We start from the raw sequence: 25,445 nt of genomic DNA, 5'->3' as shown, positions 1-25,445 counted from the left end.
ATGAAAGAAGTCATGTCCAACAACAGCACCACTAGCATCTCGCAAGCCAGGAAGGCTGTAGAGCAGCTGAAGATGGAAGCCTGTATGGACAGGGTCAAGGTAAGCACACACACCAGCCAACCTTACCCTCTGACCAAAACCCAGCTCCAAGCATTCCCCCCATTTCCTTGTGAGAGTTAACACGTCACCCAGCGGAGCCGCCAGCCAACCCTGGCAGCTGTAACATTTACAAATGAGTGTTTGCCTCCAAGTTCCAAGTGTGCTCAAGGATTCAAATGATGCAAAATACACAGTGTGCATGAATTCCGTAAGGAGCTGCCAAAAATAGACTCGTATTCATCTCAGCTCTATTTAGCTCTGTTGTCATGCCGATAAGGGAGAGGGTTTAACAGTGAGATCCATCATCGTTTTCCTGCCCGATGCAGTGACTTCGAGGTTAGACCACGTTGGGTATTTTGACAGGGGTGCTGTTGGGAGGGAAGCAATGAACCGTGCACCGTGTTTTCAAATGTTCCTGTGGGGAATGTGAAGAGAGGCACCAGTCACCTCCCACCATGTTCATTCCCCTGATGAGTGTAGATCTCTTCACGCTGGGAGGGCTGAGGCAAGGTGAAGCCACCTAGTCTCCAGATGCTCTCAGAAGCCAGCAGGGGGCCAGGCAAAGCATGTGGCTCTCCAATACCGTTTGGGTTCATCAACTATCATAGAGTTGGAACCCTGTCAGGACTCTGACACCAGGAAACTCAAGTCCAGTGGTCTTTGGGCACACAGAACAAGGGGTCTCACCCAGGCATCTGGGATTCAAAAAGGACGGATTGCAGGGGGTAATGGGTGAACCCTAAAGCCTTCTGCTGGCAGAGCGGACAGTCCCTCCCCGAGGTTCCCAGCACTGAGACCTCCCCTCCTGCTGGAGTTACGGCCAGAGAGCACCAGCTCCTGCCTCTGTCGGGACAGTTGTGGGAACACTGGGGCTTTGGGGTTTGAGCTATCCAAGGAGGCAGTAAACAAGCACAGAAAGTGACATAATGATATCTGAAGCAAGGAGGGAATACAACGTGATACAAATTGCCATAGTGCACCAGTATTACTCAGGGGTCTCCATCTTGCAAGTACTGATAACAGCTACAAATTAGGCTAGAGCAAAGGGCAAGGAACTAAACAATTCTAAAGGAGGGAGAGGGGCGCCTGGGTGGCCAGTCAGTTAAGCATCTGTCTGCCTTCAGCTCAGGTCAGGATCCCGGAGTCCCCGGATTGAGCCCCTGATGAGCAGGGAGTCTGCTCCTCCCCCTCGCTTGGCCCCTCCCCGCACTCGTGCGCGCCTGTGTGTGCGCTCGCTCTCTCTCAAATGAATAAATGAAATCTTAAAAAAAAAAAAAGATAAAGGAGGGAGAGCCCCAGTAGTACAGACATGGATCTCAGAATGAGATCCAGAGGACAGACATTTGCTGAGAGGATGAGGGTGGTGGGGAGACTCGCTCTTTTGATAAACACGCCTGTGGACCTGCTCTGCGCTAGGCGTGGTGCTGGGATGCAAACACGCGTGGGCTGCCCCATCGTCTTGCTCAGAGAAGGAAGGCTTAGTGGAGCTGGGAGCTGGTAGTTGGTTCTGAGGTGGTATTGGAGGGTAGGGAAGGCTACCGTGAGCTGAGCATGGCTCATTTGGAGCAGCTGGGCCTGACAGAAGAGCTGCGGGTTTGCCAGGAAGGCCACTTTGGGCAGCCTGGGGCAGCCTGGGGCAGAGCATCCAGATGACGAAGTGTGAAGCTGGGGCTGTGAGATGCACTGACCTGCCAGCAAGAGTGAAGTTGTCAGAGGCCAGGAAGCTGCCAAAGCTGCAGAGACAGGCGTAGAGTGGAGCAGAGCCCAGAGCTGGGATCAGAGAGGTAGACACACCAAGACATGGGTGCAGACTCAGAGAGTCCGTGGGAGACACTAGGGAGAAAGATTTAGAGCCCAGCTGTCCAGCTCCGCGGCCAGAGACTGGAAAGACAGTGGGCACTGGCCTTGGTGGTGGGACAGACGCTGTGCCGGCAGTCTAACAAGGAAGATAAGTTCTGTAATTTATTTGAATTATACCCGCGACAGGCACCACCACCCTCACCCGCAACAGTCACCACCACCCTCACCCGCGACGGTCACCACCACCCTCACCTGCGACGGTCACCACCACCCCTCACCCGTGACAGTCACCAGATGTCCCCACAATGAAGGACTCTTCAAGAGTCACTAAAGTCCCATGCAATGTCTCTAGAAGAACAAGGAGAAATCATAAACCAACTCAAAGTCAAGTTCATTAGATGGTATTCAGAAGGGTAGGTCGTCCTGTTCCTGTGGCAACCGGGTGATGGAAGTGCGGCTCCTGGATCCCAGGAGCGGGCTTCCTACAGGCATCTTCAGACTCTGTGGTGATTCCGGGGAGGGGGCCGCTGATGGCCACATCAGGTGTGGTTCAGAGCGGGCAGAGTTTGGTCCTTGAAGAGATGACCCAGGGCTTCCTGAGGAGAGAGGTGGCCCCAAGGGACCACATCCCCGCTGGAGCTGCGTAATCGCATGTGGGGGTTTTCCCCCTTGCTCCCCAAACGTTGAACATTTCTTAATTTTTTTAAAAAATGTGCTAAGATACACATAACGTGCAGTTTGCCATTGTAACCATTTTTAAGCGTACAGTAGCATGAAGTTCATTCACAGTGTTGTGCAGTCATCGTCCCCAACACCCGTCTCTGGAACTTGTCCTGATCGCCAACAGACACCCTCCCCGCCGATTCCCAGCCCCCCCAGCCCCTGGCAACCTCTAGTCTACTTTCTGTTGCTATGAATGGGACGATTCTGGGAACCTGATTCCTACAAGAGGAATCGTGCAGTGTTTGTCCTTTCGCATGTGACTTATTTCACTTGGTGCACGTCTTCCCCAAGATTTGTCCACACCGTAGCGTGTGTCCGCACTCCCTTCCTTTTTATGGTTGAAGAATATTACATTGCATGTACCACCTCTTACCTACCCATTCACCTGGTGATGGTGTTCATCATCTTGGGCTGCTTCCGCCTTTGGGCTCTTGCGAACAGTCCTGCTTTGAACATGGGTGTGCGAGCGTTTGGAGTCCCCAGTTTCAGTTCTCTTGGGTATATACCCAGACGTAGGATTGCTGGATCATATGGCAATTCTATGCTCAACTTTTTGGGGAACCACCACGTTTCCATAGCAGCCACACCATTTCACATATCCCCCAACAAGACACAAAGGTTCCATTCTCTCCGCATCCTCACCAATACTTATTTTTTTAAATAATAGCCATCCTCCTGGGTGTGAAGCTCACGTGTGCTTTTAAGTGCTAGACGCCTCTTGCTTCGGGGCACAGCAGGGCTTTGGGGAAAAAAATCTATTTGATGCAGCTTTTGGCAAAATGAGGTGTGTATTGTTATCATTTTAGCCAGACAATAAAAACAGAAGCTGGAGAGAGAGAGAAACCGTCAAGAACGCTCCAAACTGACCTTAACAAGGACCTTGAGGAGGGAGGAAAGAGGAGGGGAGTCACCAGGGAGAAGTGGCCTTTCTGGAATGGGCGAGAGGTCACTGCAGGAGAGGAGGGGGGAAAAGCGGAGCCCGGAGGGTCAGTGACGGAGGGCAGGCACCTGGGAGGAGGTGAGGAGCAGTTCCTAGAATCCCCTGAACTCAGACGAAAAGTGATGGGAATGAGGGGGAAAAGGGCAAGCTGTTGCGTGGGGAGATGACTACGCCCTGCTTTGCCCTGGGCCCTGGCGAGATGGGGGAGCGTGCTGTGCGGCAGCCATCTGGAAGCTCTGTGGGAGGAATGAGTGCAAGTGTGAGGCCCACGGGGCTGGCTCCCAGGTGGGAGCACGGCGGCTGGGGGCCGGAGGACCGCGCTGGCAGGCCAGGTGTCGGGCGCGAAGCCAGGGAGGACTGTGGGTGGCGAGGTACGTGGCCAGCTGCAGAGCCCGCCTCTGGGCGTCACAGTTTACCACGACTGCAAGAGTGTCCAATGTGGAAAGACGGAAGGGAAGGATGGCAGTTGCAGTTCATGAGAATAAAGGGGATGACCCTTTAGGGGGAGAGAAGAGGGAAAAAAACTACATGAAGCAGTTGTTCGGATTGCCAAGGTAGGAAAACGGAATGGGTCAACTCAGAGAGGTCTGGGCAGTTCATGGAGGGAAGCCGGAGCCACAGTGTCCACTGTGGTCCTGAAGCCCTGTTTGTCCCCCCAAAACGTCATCTGCACAAAACCACCAGCGCCGACCTCGGCTTTGTCCCAGATTTTGCAGGGGACGTAGGAGGGAGGCTTTGTACACAGCCCGCAGCCAGGCCTCAGGCCCACACACAGTTGGGTTTCCGAGACCCTCCGCCCACCACCTCAGCATCCTCCCTACGTGCATTTAATGTTTGTTGGGTACCTCCCCCAGCTCACACCTGCTTCCCAGCATCCACGGGATTCTTCTCTGTCCGACCTAGAAGCTTCTCAGGGTATTTCCCAGCCAAGATGGGGGCTCTCTTTGAGAACCTAGATCAGCTGCTAAAAAAAAAAAAAATATATATATATATATATATATATACATACATATATGTAAATATTTGCCACGTATCATAAGAACAAAGAAGATTCCACATAGAACCCGTATGGCCTCCCAAAAAGCAAAAAGCTGGGAAAATAATACTCAGGAGCCTAAAAAAGAAACAAGGAACACGTAGAGATGACTATCATGGAAACTATTTTGGTCCACAGGAAAAGAATACCCAGAGCCTTACTCTTTTTCTCACCCATGAGAGGCTTAAACTATATAAAATTCTATCGGGAAAGTACATAAATGACATTGATTACCGAACAGGGAAAATTTGTCAAACAGTTATGGCGGATATGAGCTGAGCAAAGCCTAAGAGGTTTAAGTGGAGAAAATGGTCTGCAGAGCCGGCTTGTCCCCGCACCCCCCCCCCCAAGAGGAGAACAGGTGTGGAGAAGGTGTTGTCCCATGCGGAAGGTACAGACGTCCCAAGCGGGCCAGGTCGCCGGCTCCCAGGAAGGCTTGTGGAACCTACCTCTCTGTTGGGCACTGCTGAGTGTGCTTTGATTCTCCTGCCCCAGGGAAAGAGGAATTGTTGACAGGTGGGCCAGTCCCAGGGGCTGTGACTTGGTGGGCTCTGCAGGGGGACAACACCTTTTAGCAAACCTAACTCAGCTGGGACCGGGAAACCGCTGACAGACTTGCCAAGCGACTATGCCCAGTCTCTCTCTCTCTCTCTCTCTCTCTCTCTCTCTCTCATTTGCTCTAAGGCCTGTGGCAGATGACTCAAACAGCTGTGGGATGTGCTAACAATCCCTAATAGGGCTGTCATTCGGCTGAGACTAATTTTGTCAACATGGGCTTGATATGCTGATTGCTGACAGATAGATCACCCCAGTTTTATATCAACTTGCATTTGATAGACTACTAAAAAATGAGGGCAGAAAGAACAATGTCAGTTGATGAATGCTTTAAACGCTAAAGCCCAAGAGACAGCAGCAGAAGTAAACTAGGCTTGTAAAGAGAGAGGGAGAACATCCAGAAGCTTCGAGTGAGACTAAGAAATAGGTACCTTATTCCAAGGGCTTTAATTCCTGTTTTAAAAATAACACAGTTTCTCTGTTCATAAAAATGGTACTCATTTACTTTAGAGAACGTTGGAATACAAAAGTATAAGGAAGAAGATTTAAATAATTTATGACTGCTACATTTCCATGTTTTTCCATCTAGCTATTTGCCTATTTTTCTTTTTATAAAATTGTGGTGATTATGTTTTGCAACCTGACTTATCACCAAATAGTATATTGTGATGACATATCCAGGTCAGTAAATACTCTCCTGAAATGTCATTTTCACTATCTCTTTGCTCCATCACCTGAGGTACAATAATTTATTTAACTATCTCCTATCCTTGGGACATTTCCCTTATTTCCAATTTTGCAGTATTACTTTTTAAAAGCACTACAGCAGGGGCACCTGGGTGGCTCAGTCAGTTAGGCATCCGACTCTTGGATTTTGGTTCAGGTCATGATCTCAGGGTTGTGAGATCAAGCCCCACATCAAGCTCTGTACTTAGCATGAGTCTGCTTGGGATTCTCTCTCCCCCTCTCTCTCTGCCCCTTCCCCTGCTTTCTCTCTCTTGCTCTCTCTCTCTCAAATAAAGTAAATCCTTTAAACAAAACAAAACCAAAGAGTGCATACATATTTTCAAATTAGTGTTTTTGTTTCCTTTGGGTAAACAGTAGTGAAATTACTGGGTCATATAGTAATTCTATTTTTAATTTTTTGAGGAAACTTCATACTGTTTTCCACAGTGGCTGCACCAGTTTGCATTCCCACCAACAGTGCATAAGGGTTCGTTTTTCTCCACATCCTCGCCAGCACCTGTTTTTTCTTGTCTTTTTGATTCTAGCCATTCTGACAGGTGTGAGGTGACACCTCATTGTGGTTTTAATTTGCATTTCCCTGATGATGAGTGATGTTGAGCATCTTTTCATGTGTCTGTTGGCCATTGGTATGTCTTCTTTGGGAAAATGTCTATTTAGGTCCTCTGCTCATTTTTTAATTGGATTATTGGGGTTTTTTTTGTGTTGAGTTGTATAAGTTCTTTATATATTTTGGATACTAACCCCTTATCAGATATATCATTTGCAGATATCTTCTTCCACTCAGTAGGTTGGCTTTTAGTTTTATTGATTGTTTCCTTCACTGTGCAAAAGGTTTTTATTTTGGTGTAGTTCCAACAGTTTATTTTTGCTTTTTGCTTCCCTTGCTTCAGGAGACATATCTAGAACAATGTTTCTATGGCCGATGCCAAAGAAATTACTGCCTGTGTTTTCTTTTAAGAGTTTAATGGTTTGGAGTCTCACAGTTAGGTCTTGAATCCATTTTGAGTTTATTTTTGTGTATGGTATAAGAAAGTGGCTTTTGCATGTAACTGTCCAGTTTTCCCAGCGCTGTTTGATGAAGAGACTTTTTCCCCTTTGTATACTCTTGTCTCCTTTGTCATAGATTAATTAATAATTTAAGTGTGGGTTAATTTCTGGGCTCTCTATTCCGTTCCATTGTTCTCTGTGTCTATTTTTGTGCCCATACCATACTGTTTTGATTACCAAAGCTTTGTAGTATGTCTTGAAATCTAGGATTGTGATACCTCCAGCTTTGTTATTCTTTCTCAAGATTGCTTTGGCTATTCGGGGTCTTTTGTGGTTCCATACAAACTTTATGGACCTATGTAAACATACTGCCAAGAAAAATCAAGAATCAGACTATAGCATATAAAAGACCAATAAAGCATTCATTTAGGAAAAAGTCGTCTTCCAGAAAACCAAAGAAAACTTTAGGTAACTGCTTTAGAGTCTCAAAAAATGTAAAGCAAACATAGAATCTATGAAACACTAGCTCAAAGAGGAGATAAAATAATGAGTTAGAAAGGGAGGTGGAAAACTAAGGAAAGAAGTTGAGGGGGGATGGGGAATATCATTAGAAGGAGCAAAGAGTGTAACATATGCTCTAGAAAACCAAATTAATGACATGGGGCACAGGCTTCAGAAACTCATACATAATGCAAAAGAAAAGATGAACAGTCAGATCAATGCAGTTAGAGAGAGGGCGATAGAAATAAAGACTGGCAGCAACATTCCAACATTTGGATGCTGATGTTCCTGGCAGAGAGAACAAATGGAATAAAAAATACTCTTTAAGGGGAGAATATAAAAAGGTTTCATTTAATAAAGGAAGACTTAAATCTGCAGATCCAAACAGCTCATCATGTTCCAGGCAGGACTATAATAGAAAATAATAAGCCCTGAGACACATACACCTGCTGAGGTTCCTTACTCTCAAAAGTAAAGGAAAAGCCCATTAAATATGCAGGCAGGGAAAGTAATCATTTGGGACACATGCCCCTAACAATATGTGTTAAGTGCTTGAATCCTCACCCCAGCCCTAAGATATTGGTGCTACTTATACCCCAATTCACAGACAAGAAAACTTAGGCCCACAGTTATGTGATGAAGTGGGGATACCAACCCCGAACCTCGAGTCTAATCATTAAACCACAGTGCCCTACCTACAAAGGGCAGAAATATCAGTCTGGACAACAATGCATCACACAGTTCAGAAGTGGCCAGCCTAAGGTTATGTGAAAATTCTAAAGTTCTGCAAAGAATTCTCTACCTAGCCAAGGGGTCATTTATGTGCTAGGCAACAGAAATACTGTTCCCAATTATGTAGAAAGTCAAATATAATGTAAAATGTGTGCTTCTTTAGCAATATTATTTCATTTCCTATAATTAGATTTCAGTAAAGGAGAATACAAATCAATATCATAGAAATAGGGTCATGTGAGGCAGTCCATGCATCACAGGCCTTGTTCCCCCTAAAAGGGCATAGGAAACCTACAACTATAAACACTGGCACATACATCATAAATAAGCAACACCTGCAGGAGCACGTTTTTGATCAGGGCTATGAAACAAAGGTCCTGCTTTTTGACAGATGTCCAAACTCTTGCCTTGTGAGGTCTCTAACTTTGTACTGAGCTGCTAGGGCCACTTCAGTGGACTTCATCCAGCTGTCTCTTTGGGCTCTCTCTTGCATTCTAAGGGTCCCAGCAGTAACAGTGAGCTCTACCACAGGAGAGAGGGGACTAGAATATCAGCATTTTGTGTTAAAAACCTTTTTTATTACCTCCCATCCATCAGGATAGCTACTATCTAAACAAAACAGAAAATAACAAGTGTTGATGAAGATGTGAAGAAATTGGAACTATTGTGCACTGTTGTGGGAATGTAAAATGGTGCAGCCGTGATAGAAAGCTAGAGTATGGTAGTTCCTCAAAAAATTAAAAATACAATTACCATATGATCCAGCAATTCTACTTCTGGGTATATATCCCAAAGAACTGAAATCGGGGTCTCTAAGAGATTTGTACGTTCAGTTCATAGCATTATTTAGAATAGCCAACAGGTAGAAGCAACTTATGTGTCCATCAGCAGATGAATGGATAAACAAATGGTGGTATATCCATACAATAGAATATTATTCAGCCTTAAAAAGGAAGGACATTCTGACACAGGCTACAACATGGATGAACCATGAGGGCATTATGTTAAGTGAATTAAGCCAGTCACAAAAGAACAAAAACTGTGTGATTCCACTTACATGGAATACCCAGAATAGTCAAATTCATAGGGACAGAAAGTGGAATGGTGGTTGCCAGGGGCTGGAGGAGAGGGAATGGGGAGTTGTTGTTTAATGGGTACAGAGTTTCTGTTTTGCAAGATGAAAGAGTTCTGTTGTGTTGGTTGCACAACAATGTGAATATACTTAATACCGAACTGTACACTTAAAAGTGGTTAGGATGGTAAATTTTATGTGCATTTTACAAAAATTTAAAAATTTTTTAACAAATCTGTTTTCAATACAAAGTTTGCTTCCAATCCAGCTTCAATCACCATAGAACCTTCAGAGCCAACAAGCTTTAGTACAGTTGAGTCTGCTATGCTAGAGGAGTTCATATCCATCAGGAATAAATATTGGCATGCCCTCTAATATCTGCACAAGATTGGACTTGATGCATTCTTCATAGGCACTGTCAAAGCACCACTCACCCCCAGATCTTCAACATTACTAGGTTAGTGCCATTTTGCCCAGTCTCTCTTTCCCATCTTTTAGATACTAGTGAGAGCCAAGCACTTCACTCACCACAGAAAGTCTCTCTGCCATCACTCCAAAGGTCATCTGCCTCAGGAAGCTATCACTGGTATCCAAAGTCTTTACCAGGTTATGGTTTCTAGATCAATCCAGTCTTGGAATTCTGCTGGATTCTTTATCTGTTAGTGCAATAGGGTCATCAGTCTTTTCAGTTTTTACTCTTTATAGACTCCAGATTTGGGCATCAGACATTTTTACTCCATTAGGTACCAAATGGTTAAAGAGATCTCTGCCCATCTGTGTCCATTCATGGACTGTATAAACATCAACAGCAGCAGCAAAAAGAATATTAGGTGTCTTGTAGAGTGAATGTCACCAGTGAGGCAGAGGGTGAACTCTTCCATAGGAATGACCTGAGAGTCTACGTCCTTCAACATGACCTTTTATTCCAAAAGTTAGACCCTAACATGGGTTGAATATAAGCAAGCATAATCTGACAAAGAATTTATACCAGCCCATTGTGGTGTTCTTTCCTCTACTCCCAGAGTTTGGGGTTATTCTAGTCATTGCTGTGTATTTTTCATTAGATTGGTGCTTTGGGCATTCTAGTGTTTAAGAAACACTTAATCTTAGTTTGATCCTACAATTCTACCTAGAAAGAAAACCATCTTCTCAAGCCCAGGTTACCAATGGGCTTTGGTTTGCAAGATTGAATTATATTAATATCACTTGGGACAAGTGTTATTTGAGACTAAGCTGCTTCAACTGAATAGTCCACTTTCCTGGCCCAAATTTCTCCAGAGCTACTATGCTGTGCATTAACTTGCAACTATCACGGGTCCAACTCTAACAGAAATAAATAGGACCCACCCTCTTTCCTGTATCATAAGCCACATTGATCACAACTTTTCTCCCCATCAAATTCAACACAATTGATGTCAGGGTCTACAACTATTGCTTCAGATTTAATCCACTCACCTTCACCATCTCAGATCAATCGTTTTTTAACCACTGGTTACAATATGTACAAGATCTATATGAGAAAAACTACAAAACTCAAGAAAGAGATCAAAGAAAATCTAAATAAATAAAGACATTCCATGTTCATGGATAGGAGGACTCAATATTCTTAAGATGTCATTTCTTCCCAACTTGATCTACAGATTCAGGACACTACCAATAAAAAAGCTTGTTGATACTGATGAACTGATTCTGAAGTTTATATGGAGAAGGGAATAAAAGAAAAAAAAATGGAATAGCCAACACAATATTGAAGAAGAGGAAGTTGGAAGACTGACACTACCCAACTTCAAGACTTACTGTAAAGCTACACTGATGAAGACAATGTGATATTGACAAAAGAATAGACAAAGAGATCAATAAAACAGAATAGAGAGCTCAGACATAGACCCACATAAATATAGTCAACTGACCTTTGACAAAAAAGCAAGGCAACACAATGGAGAAAAGATAGTCTCTTCAACAGATGTTGTGAGAACAACTCGATGGCCATAAGCAAAACAATAAACCTAGACACAGACCTTATACTTTTCACAAAAAAGAGCTCAAAATAAAAGGCAGAACTATAAAACTTCTAGAGGAAAGCACAGGAGAAAATCTAGGTGACCTTGGGGTTTGGCAATTAGTTTTTAGCTATAACACCAAAAGCACAATCCACAAAAGAAAAACTGATGAGCTGGACTTCATTCAAATTAAGAACTTTTCTGTGAAAGACACTGTTAAGAGGATGAGAAGACAAGCCACAGACTGGGAGAAAGCCTTTGCAAAACACATATCTGATAAAGGATTGGTATCCAAAATATGCAAAGAACTCTTAAAACTCAACAATGAGGGGCACCTGGGTGGCTCAGTTGGTTAAGCGACTGCCTTCGGCTCAGGTCATGATCCTGGAGTCCTGGGATCGAGTCCCGCATCGGGCTCCCTGCTCGGCAGGGAGTCTGCTTCTCCCTCTGACCCTCCCCCTTCTCATGTGCTCTCTCTCTCTCTCTCTCTCTCATTCTCTCTCTCAAATAAATAAATAAAATCTAAAAAAAAAAAAAAAAAAACTCAACAATGAGAAAACAAACCACCCCATTAAAAAATAGACCAAAGGGGATGCCTGGGTGGCTCAGTTGGTTGAGCGTCTGCCTTCGGCTCAGGTCATGATCCCAGGATTCTGGGACTGAGTACCGTGTGGGGCTCCTTGCTCAGCAGGAAGCCTGCTTCTCCCTCTGCCTTTGCTTCCCCTGCTTGTGTGCTCTCTCTCTCTGATAAATAAATAAATAAAATCTTAAAAAAATAAGTAAACCAAAGGTCTGAACAGACATCTCACCAAAGAAGATATACAGATGGCAAAAAGCATATGAAAAGATGCTCCACATCATATTCCCCTAGAGCATTACAAATTAAAAGAACTATGAGATATCACTACACAACTATTGGAATGACTAAAATCCAAAAAACTGACAATAGTAAATGCTGACAAAGACGTGGAGGGATAGGAACTCTCATTTGTTGCTGGTGGAAATACAAAATAGTACAGCCATTTTGGAAGGCAGATTCTTATAAAGCTAAACATAGTCTTACCATTCGATCTAATTGTATCAAAAACATACAAAGCAAAATCTCACAAAATGTCAAGATGGACAAGTTTTGTAAGAGTATAGCATGTCTTTCCTAGTCTTTGGTGGATCAACTAGATAAAAGAGAGGTAAGCATATACTAAAAATAAAATTAATTAGGTTGATCTGATTGATAGGTAGATAGATGATGGGACATATATCTTTTTCCAGAAAATAATAAGAACACTTTTCTGCAAGTACCAATCAGGGAACATTGTAATATATTCTAAAAAGTAGAAATGGTTCATACCACATTCCTTGACCATAGTGCAGTAAAATGATGGTAATAGTATGAGTAAATGTCAGCCTCAGTATCCTTTTTAAACCATCTCTTAAACAATGAAATTGACTCTGAGAATGCCATATGTAAATGTGTAAGACGTGTATTTTTTAACAAACACTCAAAACATAAAAGGGCATAAAAGACTTGAAAGAAGGAAGGTGGAGACAATTTGGATAAAGGAAAGTGGACACCTTCTTCTTGAATAGGCAGAGTCAATATTGTAAAAATGTGTATTCTCTATAAATTAATACATAAGTTCAACACAGATCTAATCAAAATTCTATTTCTGTTTTTGGAGAAAGCAAACTTCAAACTATTCTAAAGTTCAGTTAGATGAATGAATGTGTGAGAGTATCCAGGAATTTTTTTAAGTGTCTGTGTTCAAGGAAGAAGATGTGTAGAAATTTCCTGAGAGGTATTAAAGTTTATTATAAAATCAGAGTATTTAAAGCTTTATAATTAGATCAATAGAACAGAATAGGAAGTCCTAAATAGATCCAAATGTACTAGGAATTTGGAATATGATCCAGATGGTATCTCACATCAGTGGAGAACACATTATGTATAAATGTTGCTGGAAATTGCTAGCCCTTTGGAAAATAAGTAAAGCTGCATACATCACTAATTTGTACAGAGAACTTCAGATGGATTGTATGTGTCTGCTTGGGCTACCATAACAACACAGACTCTGTGGCTTAAACAACAGAAATTTAATTTCTCACAGTTCTCGAGCCTGGAAGTCCAAGATCAAGGTGTCAGTCGGGTTGATGTCTGATGAGGCCTCTGTCTTTCTCACCATGTCTTCACATGGCCTTCCCTCTGTGCTCAGGGGAAGAGAGAGCTTTCTGGTGTTTGTTCTTCTTTTTAATTTTTTTATTGTTATGTTAATCACCATATATTACATCATTAGTTTTTGATGTAGTGTTCCATGATTCATTGTTTGTTCATAACACCCAGTGCTCCACGCAGAATGTGCCCTCTTAAATACCCATCACCAGGCTAACCCATCCCCCTACCCTCCTCCCCTCTAGAACCCAATTCTATCAGATTAGGGAATCCCACCCCCCCTTTTTTTTTTTACCTCATTTAACCTTAATTATTACCTCCCTGAAGGCCATATCTCCAAATAGTCACATTAAGGTTTATGGCTTCAACATATGAGTTTGGGGGACACGGTTCAGTCCCTAACTTTGATCAAAGATTTATTTTTTTAAAAGATTTTATTTATTTATTTGAGCGGGGGAGGGGTGGAGGGAGAGGGAGAATCAGGCTCCCAGCTGAGCACAGAGCCCAATGCAGGACTCCATCCCAGGACCCCAAGATCATGACCTGAGCTAAAGGCAGACATTTAACAGACTGAGCCACCCAGGCGCCCCTGATCAAAGATTTAAATATAATAAATAAAACCATAAAAGTACTAGGAAAATAGGAACAACTGTTTTTATAAATATTCGGGAAGGCCAAATATTACCACAAAATCCACAGTTCATAACATATAAGTTTTGACTGTATTTTAAAAAATTCAATATGGTAAAAATTTCCAATCAACAAAATAAATACATTTGCACTTGTGTAACAAAGGGTTAATTTCTCTAACCCTCTCTGAAATTTCTCTGAAAAGTCCATAAGAAAAGATCCTCTTTTTTTTTAACTGTACAAATGACTAGGCAGTTTAAAATGGAGAAATATAAATGGTCAAATATATGAAGAGCCATTTACCTCCATGAATAATAAAAGAATTATGCTCAGAACAACATTAAGATCTGCTTAAAACACACACACACACACACACACACACACACACACACACACACACACCAAGACCCATACAGTTGTTGTTTTAGTATAATTGACACACCATGTGACATTAGTTTCAGCTGTCCAACATAGCGATTCAACTTCTGTCTATATAATGTTATGCTCCCCACAAGTGTAGCTCCCATCTGTCACCATACAAGACTATTACAGTACCATTGACTATGTTTCCTGTGCTGTTTTTATTCCCTTGACTTACTCAATCCATAACTGGAAGCCTGAATCTCCCACTCCCCTTCATCCGTGTTGCCCAATCCCCTCTGGTAATCATCAGTTTGTTCTCGTTGACTCTGCTGCTTTTTGTTTATTCTTTTGTTTATTTAGATTCCACACATGAGTGAAATCATGTGGTGTTTGTCTTTTTCAGTCTGACTTACTTCATTTAGCATAATACCCTCTAGGTCCAAACACCTTGTCACAAATGGCATGATCCCATCCTTTTATTTGGCTGAGGAATATGCTACTGTGTAGGTATATATACCTACCAAATCTTCCTTCTCCATTCATCTCTTGGTGGACACTCAGATGGCTTCCATATCTTGGCTACTGTAAGACTGTTGATGTTTTGAATCTTTGATGAAATCCACTGTCATTCATCGGCCATGAAGTGAGAGGTTTTTGATGGCTGAAGTGGACACGATATAGTCTTCCAGAAGGACAGTTTGGGATATGTATCAAAACGTTTATTGTGCATACTCTTGACTGCAGTATTCTCACTTCTAGAAACTTATCCAGAGACTATCTCACAAATAATGAAGGGAAGTAAGAATTTCATCAGAGCCCTATTATAATGTCGACAACTTGTAATTTTCGACTGTCCATCAATAGGTATTGGTTAAGTAAGTTAGATAGAGACAGTGTTACACTTACATTCTCACCCTAAACAATGACATACATCTGTGTGTACTGAGTTAACAAAAAAGCATGTTATAGAACAATATATGAAATTGTATGTAGAAAGATGAATAGTAAGATATCTGAAAAGATGTTCACCAAAGCACTGTCTCCAAGTGGCAGTTGATTTTTGCTTGCAGCTTTGAACTTTTTTGGGCAATTTTACAAACAAGGATTATTATTGTAAAGACAATAAAGCTGTTTCAAAATTAAAATTCTTCATTGGAATCACCTCTTCCACAGAGATACCACCAACCCCTGAGGACCCAGTTATTCACTCCCTCTTCTGATTTTCTTATCATTTATATAGTATGATGATGCGTGAAAGGGGGGAGAGGGTGCCGTGTGAGGTGACCGTGTGGTATAGTAAGCAGAAAAAGAGACCTTTTCTTTTCTTCCCACATAGGATCTCACCCCCACATTATCTGCATGTACACTGTCCATTTTATATACAATCTATATCTTCCTCCTCATTCCCTTAGGGACCAGTAGCCAAACGCAAAATATGACCATATTTTCATGGAAACACACTGCATAAAAATCATAAATTAAATTCCAAATTTAAGTGTAAATGAGGTCAGGTTTATCTTCTCTACTGGTTCTGCCCATCAGCATGGATAACACAGAGCTGTTGAATGGAACCGAATAGTAAGTGTGCGGAAGTTTGCTGGGACAGACCTTTGGTGCGTCAGCCTCTTGGCTCTTGCTTCACATTTATATTTGAACCAGTTTTCCTCATAATTCTTCTCACAGATAAGTCTTTCACGGGTCTTACCCTTATTTTTTTTCTAGCCCTTCTAAGAGTCATGACAGTGCTGTCAGTTTGTGAGTTCTTTTAAAAGAACAACGTGTGTTCTTTATGGTTTCATTTCTCCACAAGATAAAACACGCTGTGTTTTCTGAAGCCAAACGGGAAGATCCTAAAGCAACAGCCACTTGTTGTTAAAACAGAAGATGAGTGAGGCTCAAATACCATGGTGTTTCCTGTGGAAAATTGAAAAAGAACAAAATCAGGGAGCCCGTCATGTTCTGATAGGTCACTGACAGCCAATTGAAAGCGTCCGGAGAAGTCCAGGGAAGGGATATAATCAAGATGATAAATGATGTGAAGGTTGAAAGAATGACATGGCTAAAAGAAAATAAATATAGATGACGTCCTGGGACCCAGCCCAAGGTCAAGGCAGTGCGAACAGATTTTGCCTTTCTGACGTGTCCAGTCTGAACTCTGGGTCCCACCCCTTCGTTGCTCCTTCCGCTACTTTAGCAATTTAGCTCTAACCTGCTCTTCGGTTTCTCATCCTCTCCCAGAAACGTTCATAGCTCTCACCCAGACCGATTCAGATGGTAACTGTCTACAGTCAGATTTAGAAATAAATTCAAAGACAGGGGGCTAGGAACGAGCGATTCTAGACTAGCTGTCAGATCAAAGGAGAAAAATCTTTGAATTAAATCAAAGAGGAGAACATAAGCAGTAGAACAAGAAGACAAAGGGTGCGTTTGAAAAGGGTGAGGGACACTTCCAACTCATGAGGATTTGGGTTGGCGGCACTGTGGGCATCCAGTTGCCCTAATAATTTCTGAGAAACCTCTCCATGTCTGTTTCTCAACGCCCTCCCAGAAAGGCGCCAAATGAATAAGGAAATAGTGATATGCTGTATGTATAATAGCGTCCATTATGTTGCTTCATCACAGACCAGCAGCTACTGCTCTTCCCGTTGACAGGACTGATACTGAGCGCCCCGAGTGTTTGTCTTGCCCAGAATGACACAGCTCATTAGTGCTGCGCACAGCTCGGTCAAAGACATTGTTTCCTGACTCACAATCCAATGCTTCCTCTCTAAGAGATGCCGCTGGCTTTCTAGAATCCCTGGAGCCTAGAACCTTCTTGTTACATCCATCTTTCACCTTTAAGTAGGCCCCAGAAACCTCTTGAGTGACTCACTACTTCTTGTTACCAAATAAATTACTCTTTTCAGTAAACTTGCAGAATGGTTGAATTAGGGGTTCCTTTGTGGAAAATTGGGATATGTCAAAACTAAGAGGTGGTCAGAGTCATATAGGACATGTACCAACCTGTTGAAAGGGTTTGGTGAAGTTGAGGTCCACGGTGGATCTGGTCAGTCATTCTAATCAAACTCAGTGAGGGCTTAGCTCTTCCAGCAGTGAAGGCCATATAATATCAGCTCTTAGTTAGGTTAACTTGGAGATACTAAACTCTCTTGCAAGTATCTTGGATTTACCTCTCATTGTGCAATCAACTTCTCATGTGGAAAAAAAAAACCTAATCCAATGATAGCTAATCCACCATTATGAACATTTGACTTTCGAATTCAGAGGGGGACTCTCTGGTATATTATTCGTGTATCCCCATGTATCTTCCAGCCCCCTCCCACCTCGTATCCTCCAGGGATAACCTTCCCCACTCCCAGCTAGCTGCTGTATCTGTGGCCTAGGACCCAACGATTGAAAATTGCCTATATTGATCTGTATCAGTACAGAGTAGTTGCTGGGATCCACTAGAAGCCAAATGTTTGACTTAGCTGGCTCATACTGCTATAACAGACCTGTGGCTTAAACAACAGAAATTCATTTCTCACAGCTCTGCAAGCTGGGAAGTCCGAGATCACGGTGCCGGTGTGGTCAGGTTCTGGTGGGAGTTTTCTTCTTGGTTTACAGATGGCCACCTCCTTGCTGTGACCTTACATGGCAGGTGGAGAGAGATCTCTCGAGTGTCTCTTCTTAGAAGGGCACTAATCCCATTCATAAGGGTTCAACCCTCATGACCTAATTACCTCCCAAAGGCCCCACCTCCAAATACATTGAGATTTAGGCTTCCCCGTTTGGATTGAGGTGGGGGAGGACACAAACATTCAGTTCATGGCATCATAATATGCAAGTAACTTGAGCGTGTGCTCAGGAACTAGTGTGTTGATCTCAAATACTTCCCGACATTAGAAGAAAGAAAAAATGCACAAGGGTTCACCCTGTGGCATCTGCTCAGACTTTAGAGGTGAGGTATAATTCCTGTAATGTCCTGAGGGTTCCACTGGGGAAAACCAGCATATGATTTCTGTTGGGAGCACGCACGGAGTTTGACCTTGTAAAACATTCTGTTGTTGCACCATGGGGGCTGCAACCTGGCTGTGCTCTCCACAATAATCCTGCCTTGTTTTCTTGGGGTGGAGGGAGGAACAGGCAGAACCGTCAAACATGCTTGAAATTGATTCTAAGTAGTATTGTTAAATACACCAGGATTGCTGGGAAATAGGTGTGAGTTCCTCTACTTTAGATGCAAAGGATAAATGCAGTGGGTCTCAACAGCTAGAATAGTAATTATGTCATCTGTCTTGTGGCAGAGTTTGACTATAGTAATTGCAACATTTTCTCCCATCATTGAGGCTTGTAATTATAGTGCAACTAACAGGATTATGTGCTAACTTGGGCTGTTCTAATCACCTCTTTTACTCTGAAATGCAATGGTAAAATTCCACAGTTGCTCCCAGGCTGCCAATTCTTTTCAACATCTGTTGTCTTCTAACAGTTCAATACTAAGGAGCAGAGGCAGAGAGGCTCTGGGCATTTCATAACAGAGGTCTTTAGATAAAGCAGACTTTAGGCTTGATGAGAAAGCGTAAACAGCAAGGGAGTTTTAAATTTCCAACCCAAATAAAATTTTCTCTTTGAAAGCAAATCATATGTTTTTTGTTTTCAAGATGGCAGATGTTTTCTGCAATTTGGCAAAGCCTGCAGCCCATATTTTATATGTGTGGAAGGAAACTTGCAACTATAAAAATCAATCTAGGACTGATTAAGAAAAACCTCCCACGCAACCTAACAAGCAGGTTTGGGTTAAGTAATGCCTGGATCTTAAGTTGTGTGTCGGGACATCACCTTTCATGTGTAAGACTCATTAAGATGTTCATTACTTATATTTATCTTTACAGATCACATAACAACAAACTTCAGGGGTTATCCAAATACTCTGTTTATGTAGGAAATAAAGGAACATCGCACACTCTGTGAAATAAGGGGGCTGACGGCTGAGCTGGAAACCTCCCTTGATTCTTTGATCGTAGGATGACTTACGCACTCTTCGAGTGTTGTTTCAACAAAACGAGGGCATCTAGGATATAAATGTTGCATGGAACCAACCCAGATCTGCCCATTTGGTCTTAAATTGGGCTCTTATTACTTGGCACCATTAGGTATTCATTCCTGTTGTACAGGTGCCCAGACAGGACTCCGCCAATCCAGAGGACTGTCGTTCTAACTCAGCAAGCGCATCTGTGATCCTAAAACCAGCAGCAAAAGGAGGCAATCGAAGAACAGCCTGTTTTCCTGAAAGAAAAATTGTGGAACCAAGTGCAGTATCACCTTTAGAGGTGATAGAAAATTCCCTAGATTAGATCTGCTGAAAACTAGCAAGGCCAGACTCGAACAGCTTAGTTGTTCGGGTGTTAACAGATTCAGAGCTGTGTGGGCAGCAGAGACACGGATGGGAGGCGGGAACAGCCCAACCCCATCTCTCCTTCACCCAGCCGTGCTACAAAGCCTCATTGTTTTTTGAAATTGAACTATAGCTGACATACAGTGTTATATTAGTTTCAGGTGTGAAACAGGGTTTCCACAATTCTGTACATTACAAAATACAATTAAGTGTAGTTACCATCTGTCACTATACGGTGTTGTTAAAATACTATTTGACTATATTCCCTACACTTGGTTTACTTTTCATCCCTGTGACTGTCTTATAACTGGAGGTTGGCACCTCCAGAGCTACGTTTTTGGGGCCCCTTCTTCCAATGCCTTAGTCTGACATACTGGTCACCGTGCAGGAGCCCCCAGTGGGGCGCCCCCTTGTGGTCGCTCTCAGGAAATGGAGCTATTCAAATCCACCCACGAAGGATGTTAAGCCTCTGAACGTGTGGCCCACGGGAAGGGTCACGCTGCAATTACAATTTAGCAAGCTAACTTTGGGCCAGCTGGATCGTGTCAAAAGGTAAGCCGAGGTGTATTAAAGTTTTTCTTTTCTTTTTTTTAAGATTTATTTATTTATTTGAGAGGGAGAAGGAGAAGCAGGCTCCCGATTGAGCAGAAAGCCCAACTCGGGGCTTGATCCCAGGACCCTGAGATCTTGACCTGAGCTGAAGGCAGATGCTTAACGGACTGGGTCACCCAGGCGCTGCGAGCTTGACTCATCTGCTTAACCTCTAGTTTTATTGGCGGGGCGGCAGGGGGATTTCTTATACATCTCTACCAGAATTATTTGTAGGATTCCAGCCACTGCTAAATCAGATAGGTCTGGGCTGGAAATCAGAAGAAGAATTTCTTGAAAATTTTGGAAGATAGGTCAGTCTTTAAAACCTGGAGGGAATGTGTGTGGCTTGTATACACTGGAGGCTCTAAGACATTTTTTCATTCATTTGTGGGACGTTTCTAACATTCTAGGGAAGATTTAGACTTTGGATGTACCGGAAGGATCTCATTTGACTGCTGTATACTTATCCCCTCCTGTAGCTTCTAATAAGCCCTTGCAGATGGAACCACCTAATTGGCAGGATGCATTAATGCACAGGCCATTCATTGGCTGGGCACATGACCCAGACCCCAGGTGAAAGGAGCTGGTAAATTCATCTTCCTATTAGGGAAGGCGTCTCGGCCCTCTGCCGGCTCCCGCCCAGCTCCTCCTCTAGAACCCCTGGGCTTAAATGAGGGGGATAGTTCAGGGTACCACCACCATGTAAACGCAGGCTTCAGGTAAGACTGGAAGGAAAACAGAGGGGAAGGAGATTTCTGGTCAGGAGCAACTCCCTGCACAGGGGAGTGGCCATTGTGAGTTAAGACACATGCTGAGAGTACGTAGCTCATGTATGTAATCTATATAATATGCTAATAATGTGTGTTCTCTTGGGGAGAATGAAGTGTCTCTCCGTGCTGGTCATGAGAGTGGATTGCAATCAAACAATTAATAACAATAATAAACACAATCACACTGGTTTGGCCGGGCCCAGTGCTCCGCTTTATTCATCTAGACATGGTTTAGCAAAGTAATTGTGAAGCTACTGGCCTGGAGCCTCCCCTCATCACTCAGCTGAGAGGAGAACAAGGATGTCTGGACCTTCTCATTCCTCTCTGGAGGTTGCTCTGGCACCCCCGGGCCAGACCTCTTTCCACCCAGGCATGTTTCAAACCCTGTCTCCTTGGGTTTGCACAGACCCTCTCTCCAGGCTGGGAATGGCCTTACCCTTGGCCGTGTCCACACGGACACCTCTGCGCTGGACCCACAGGGAACTGGCTTTTAACCCAGCACCTGTGCTGTGTCTCCTGCAGGTCTCCCAGGCAGCCGCGGATCTCCTGGCCTACTGTGAAGCCCACGTGCGTGAAGACCCTCTCATCATACCAGTGCCTGCATCCGAAAACCCCTTCCGAGAGAAGAAGTTCTTCTGTACCATCCTCTGACTCCGTTGGTGATGACGTGGCTCTTTTTTCTGTCCATAATTCCCTGGCAGAGACCGCATGCTCTTAGCCGTAGGGAGTCCCAGCCACCCCCGCCCACCCCAACCGGGATGACCGGGGCCCGCCTTCCTCCGCTGGTTTTCTTAGTTGCGTTCCATTTCACGCCTTCTTTTCATTCTCATGGTATTTCCATCACTGGCAAAGCAAATAGACATTCTCGTAGCCAAATAACACACGTGCCAAGTAAAAATAAGTATGGGGTTTAAGGTTTAACTTTTTAAAGCATCGATTCCCATCTTCAGGACATCGAGCTCATACATTTCAGTGGCAAATTTATGGGAAAGGAAAACTGTACATCCCTCCCTCCCCCCATTCCCAATAATTCAGTAGCAAATTAGAGCATTTGGACCCACTGAGATATGTGGATCACGTTTTCATCTGGAAGTTCTCTATCTCCTGCTTTTCCATCATCCTGTTAGAAAGGAAATAACCCACAGCATCAGACGGCTTTCCCAATGTGTGTCTTCTCTGTGGCCTTGGGGCCCAGACCCCAGTGAGGACACAGCTCCCTGTTTCCCACTGATTACCCTCGACCACTTTGGAGAGAGTCCTTCTACAGATGTCGATGTTGGGGGAATACTGTAGCAAGCTTCACTGTCCATGCACACCATGGTAGCTGTCTGTGCGCTCCGGCCGTGCCAGCCAAGGGCACCGTCCCCCCTCCATATGCCCCGTCTTCCTGCTTCTCCTTCTCTGACTCCTCCGTAGTTCTATCCTGGGTGCACTAGTAGGGACCTGTTGGGGCACAGCACGGCACCCCGTGGGGTGTCACCAGAGTGGTCCCTGCCCCAGAGGAGCGAGCCACAGGGCAGCAGCTCCCTCTGCACCACCCATGATCTGAGCATTGACCGTGTTCACTTATTTAATGCCCCAGCAATTAGTAAATGCCACAAGAGTAGCTCTGTCTCTGTTTTAAAGAGAGGAAAACTGAGGGGCGCCCGGGTGGCTCAGTGGGTGAAGCGCCGACTCTTGATTTCGGCTCAGGTCGTGATCTCAGAGTCCGTGTCGGACTCCGTGCTCGGCGGGGAGGCTGCTTGAGAGTCTCCCTCTCCCTCTTCCGCTCGCTCGTTCTCTCTCTCTCTCTAGTATAAATAAGTGCAGCACACTTCTCTCCTCATCTTTGCCAGGAGAAGGCACGTTGGGCCTAAATAGCTTGTGGAAAACAATAAGACAGATACGTGGATGCCCCAGTGGAAGACTAGACAGCCCTTGGGTTTTCTGAGACCAATGTGCACACCGCGCCTAAAACAAAAATGATGAAAGAGAGTAAACCACGGGGGCAGAGGGCTCCCTGTCCAAGTTTGTGCCCTTCCGTTGGCATCCTCCCTGGCTCTCTCAGCAGCTAGCTACGTGATATGGGACAAGCCACTGTGGGCCTGGAATGTTCTAACCTGCTAATTGGGGATAATGGTAATTACTCCTCCCGCCTTTCTCTCTGGGAGGCCCCAGAGAGGTGCTACATAGATGGAAGCTCTGATTATCATTTAAAATAAATTGCTAAAAGCTCCAATATAACACTGGCAGGAATGCATGACTTCAAAGACACCGTGGTTGGAGGCCTCATGTAAAATTGCCTACAAGGAGCCAAATATAATTTCAGGTCAGTTAATAACTTGCCACCTTGCAAATGGTTTTAGTGCATTTTTATTCTCTGCCTCTTTCGTTGGAAGCGATTCTTCACCTCATTAAAGCTCACAGGCCTCACCAGTGAGGTTAGGAAGCTGTATACTGTAACGAGAGCAGAACTGTGTGGCTGTGTGTGATCGTCAGACTCAAACCCTTCCCCGTCTCAATTCATGACCGGGAGCCCTTTCTTCTGTGGTCCATGTCAACATCATTAACCTGATTAAGCAAAGCACAATTCATAAAAGCACATCAGAGAAGCCGAGGAAGTGGGACAGCACGGAAGCTGGCTAAATCAGGTCAGGAAGAAACGGAGCTTCTCGCCTTCCTCCAGACTTTCTCTCCTGTTTTCCCTTTTCTTGTCTCCCCTCGCTTTTTCCTTTCCCCTTCTCTCCCTTACCTTCCTCTGTGAGACGCTTTTTCATCTTTCTGGTTTGCCCCTTCTAAAGTGTCCCTGAACTCAATGCCCTCTTCCTAAAGGCAAGGTCATGCACTTGGGCTCCAAGATACCCAAACAGGTAGATGAGCCCCTCGCCCTGGTAGCCACTCACTAGGAGGTCAACCAAAGTGGGTGCACCCGCCGTGGACTGTTGTCACTTTGTGTTCGCAGTTTGACTGTCCGGCATCTGACCCCCCCTTCCTACGGGGAGGGAATCATCCCTTACATGTACATTTAGTGGGATGCAATAGTACTCCCTTTCACTGTGGATGCTGAAAGGGGGAGGTCTTCCCTGTCTCTCAGGCGTACCCCCTTTCCAGCACCAGGCCGGTCAGGGAGGGGCCAGTGGCCTGATGTGAACTGCCTGGACTCCTTGGCCTGGACCTGTGAGCTTGGAGCAAGTGGCCCAGACATGAGAAGATGCTGAGATTGGTTTGATGGGAGGTGCGGTGGTCCAGGGACCGCACTGGCCCAGAAGGAGAGGCATCTGAGCCTGGCAGGCTGCGGGGATTCTGTGCCCATGGCTAACAATGACCCAGGACGGCAGAGTGCTGAGTAGACCATTCCCGGTCCATTCCTCGGCCCCGCTAACTGTCTTGCCCCACCCCCCACATCCTCCTAGGTCTCTTTCTTTCTAGCTGTCTTGTCAATTCTTTGAGCCTCCAAGCTCCATCCAGTAAATTTCTTATTCCATGAAATAGCCTGGGTTGGATGTACATATCATATGATCTTAAAGTGCATACTTTACAGAAATGTGTATATGTGTTCACCAAGAGAAAAGTACCTGAGTGTTCATAAAAGCGCTCTTTGGAATAACCCAAAGCCGGAAAGCACTCCAATGCCCACGTTGAATGGATAAACGAATTCTGGTGTATTCACACAGTGAAATCCTGGGCAGCAGTGGGAATAATGATCCTGCAGCTCGACCCCACAGCATGGTGTGAGGCTCACGACATTGGGCAAGTTCATACTACGTGATTCCATTTATGTCAAGGGCAAAACTCAGCTAAGCTAACCCATGCTGTCGCAAGTAGGGAGTATCAGTTACTCTTTGGAGGATGGGAACCAGAAGGGGCACAAGGGGAGCTTCTAGAATGTTCTGTGTGTTGATCTGGTTGCTGGTTACCTGGGTGTGTCCAGTTTGTGAAAATTCTTGGAGCTGTCCACTTTGGATTGTGTACTTTTCTGTATATATGTTATACTTCAATAAAAGTTGGTTTGTGTGGCTAGCAATCAAGAATCCTGGTTTTTTTTCTTTTGGGGGACACTTAGCTCAATTTTTTACTCCTCTTTAGGGAGAACATCATTAATGGGGCAACTAAGAGTGTATTTGACAACATTTTGAAATTTGAAATACTTCTAATCCACAGCTATCTGAACAGAGAATCAGCTTTCAGCAGAATGCAGGCAGATCCCTGGGAACGGGATTTGGGAGTGCCATGCTGTGGGATCTGTGTCTTTTGGGAAAACGGTGAGCAGTCCTGCTGGGATTTCCCACTTGGATCAGCCTCTCTGTAAATGAGGCAGGTGACCTCTTAGCCTCTCCTGCCTCCTGGCCAGGAGTGAACGGAGGGGGTGGCCGGCC

At 44.3% G+C, this 25,445-nt stretch overlaps 1 protein-coding gene across 1 annotated transcript; it reads left to right on the top strand.

Annotated features, from left to right (window-relative positions):
* GNG4 (G protein subunit gamma 4) lies at positions 1 to 21,741 on the top strand. Its single transcript, XM_028104650.1, has 2 exons — positions 1 to 99; positions 21,613 to 21,741. The coding sequence occupies exons 1-2, from the start codon at positions 1 to 3 to the stop codon at positions 21,739 to 21,741; spliced, it is 228 nt and encodes a 75-aa protein (XP_027960451.1).
* The last annotated feature ends 3,704 nt before the right edge of the window (positions 21,742 to 25,445 follow it).

Source organism: Eumetopias jubatus, unplaced genomic scaffold (assembly GCF_037043125.1).
Source record: "Eumetopias jubatus isolate StellerSeaLion01/CBP00866 unplaced genomic scaffold, mEumJub1_p1.0 scaffold_17, whole genome shotgun sequence".
NCBI lineage: Eukaryota > Metazoa > Chordata > Mammalia > Carnivora > Otariidae > Eumetopias > Eumetopias jubatus.
This window is presented reverse-complemented; position numbering and strand designations above follow the sequence as displayed.

Bases quoted from the DNA above. Each gene is read 5' to 3' on its own strand.
- GNG4 (XM_028104650.1), top strand. From the start codon at position 1: ATGAAAGAAGTCATGTCCAACAACAGCACCACTAGCATCTCGCAAGCC. The intron at 100-21,612 runs GTAAGCACACAC...TGTCTCCTGCAG, and splicing joins CCTGTATGGACAGGGTCAAG to GTCTCCCAGGCAGCCGCGGA.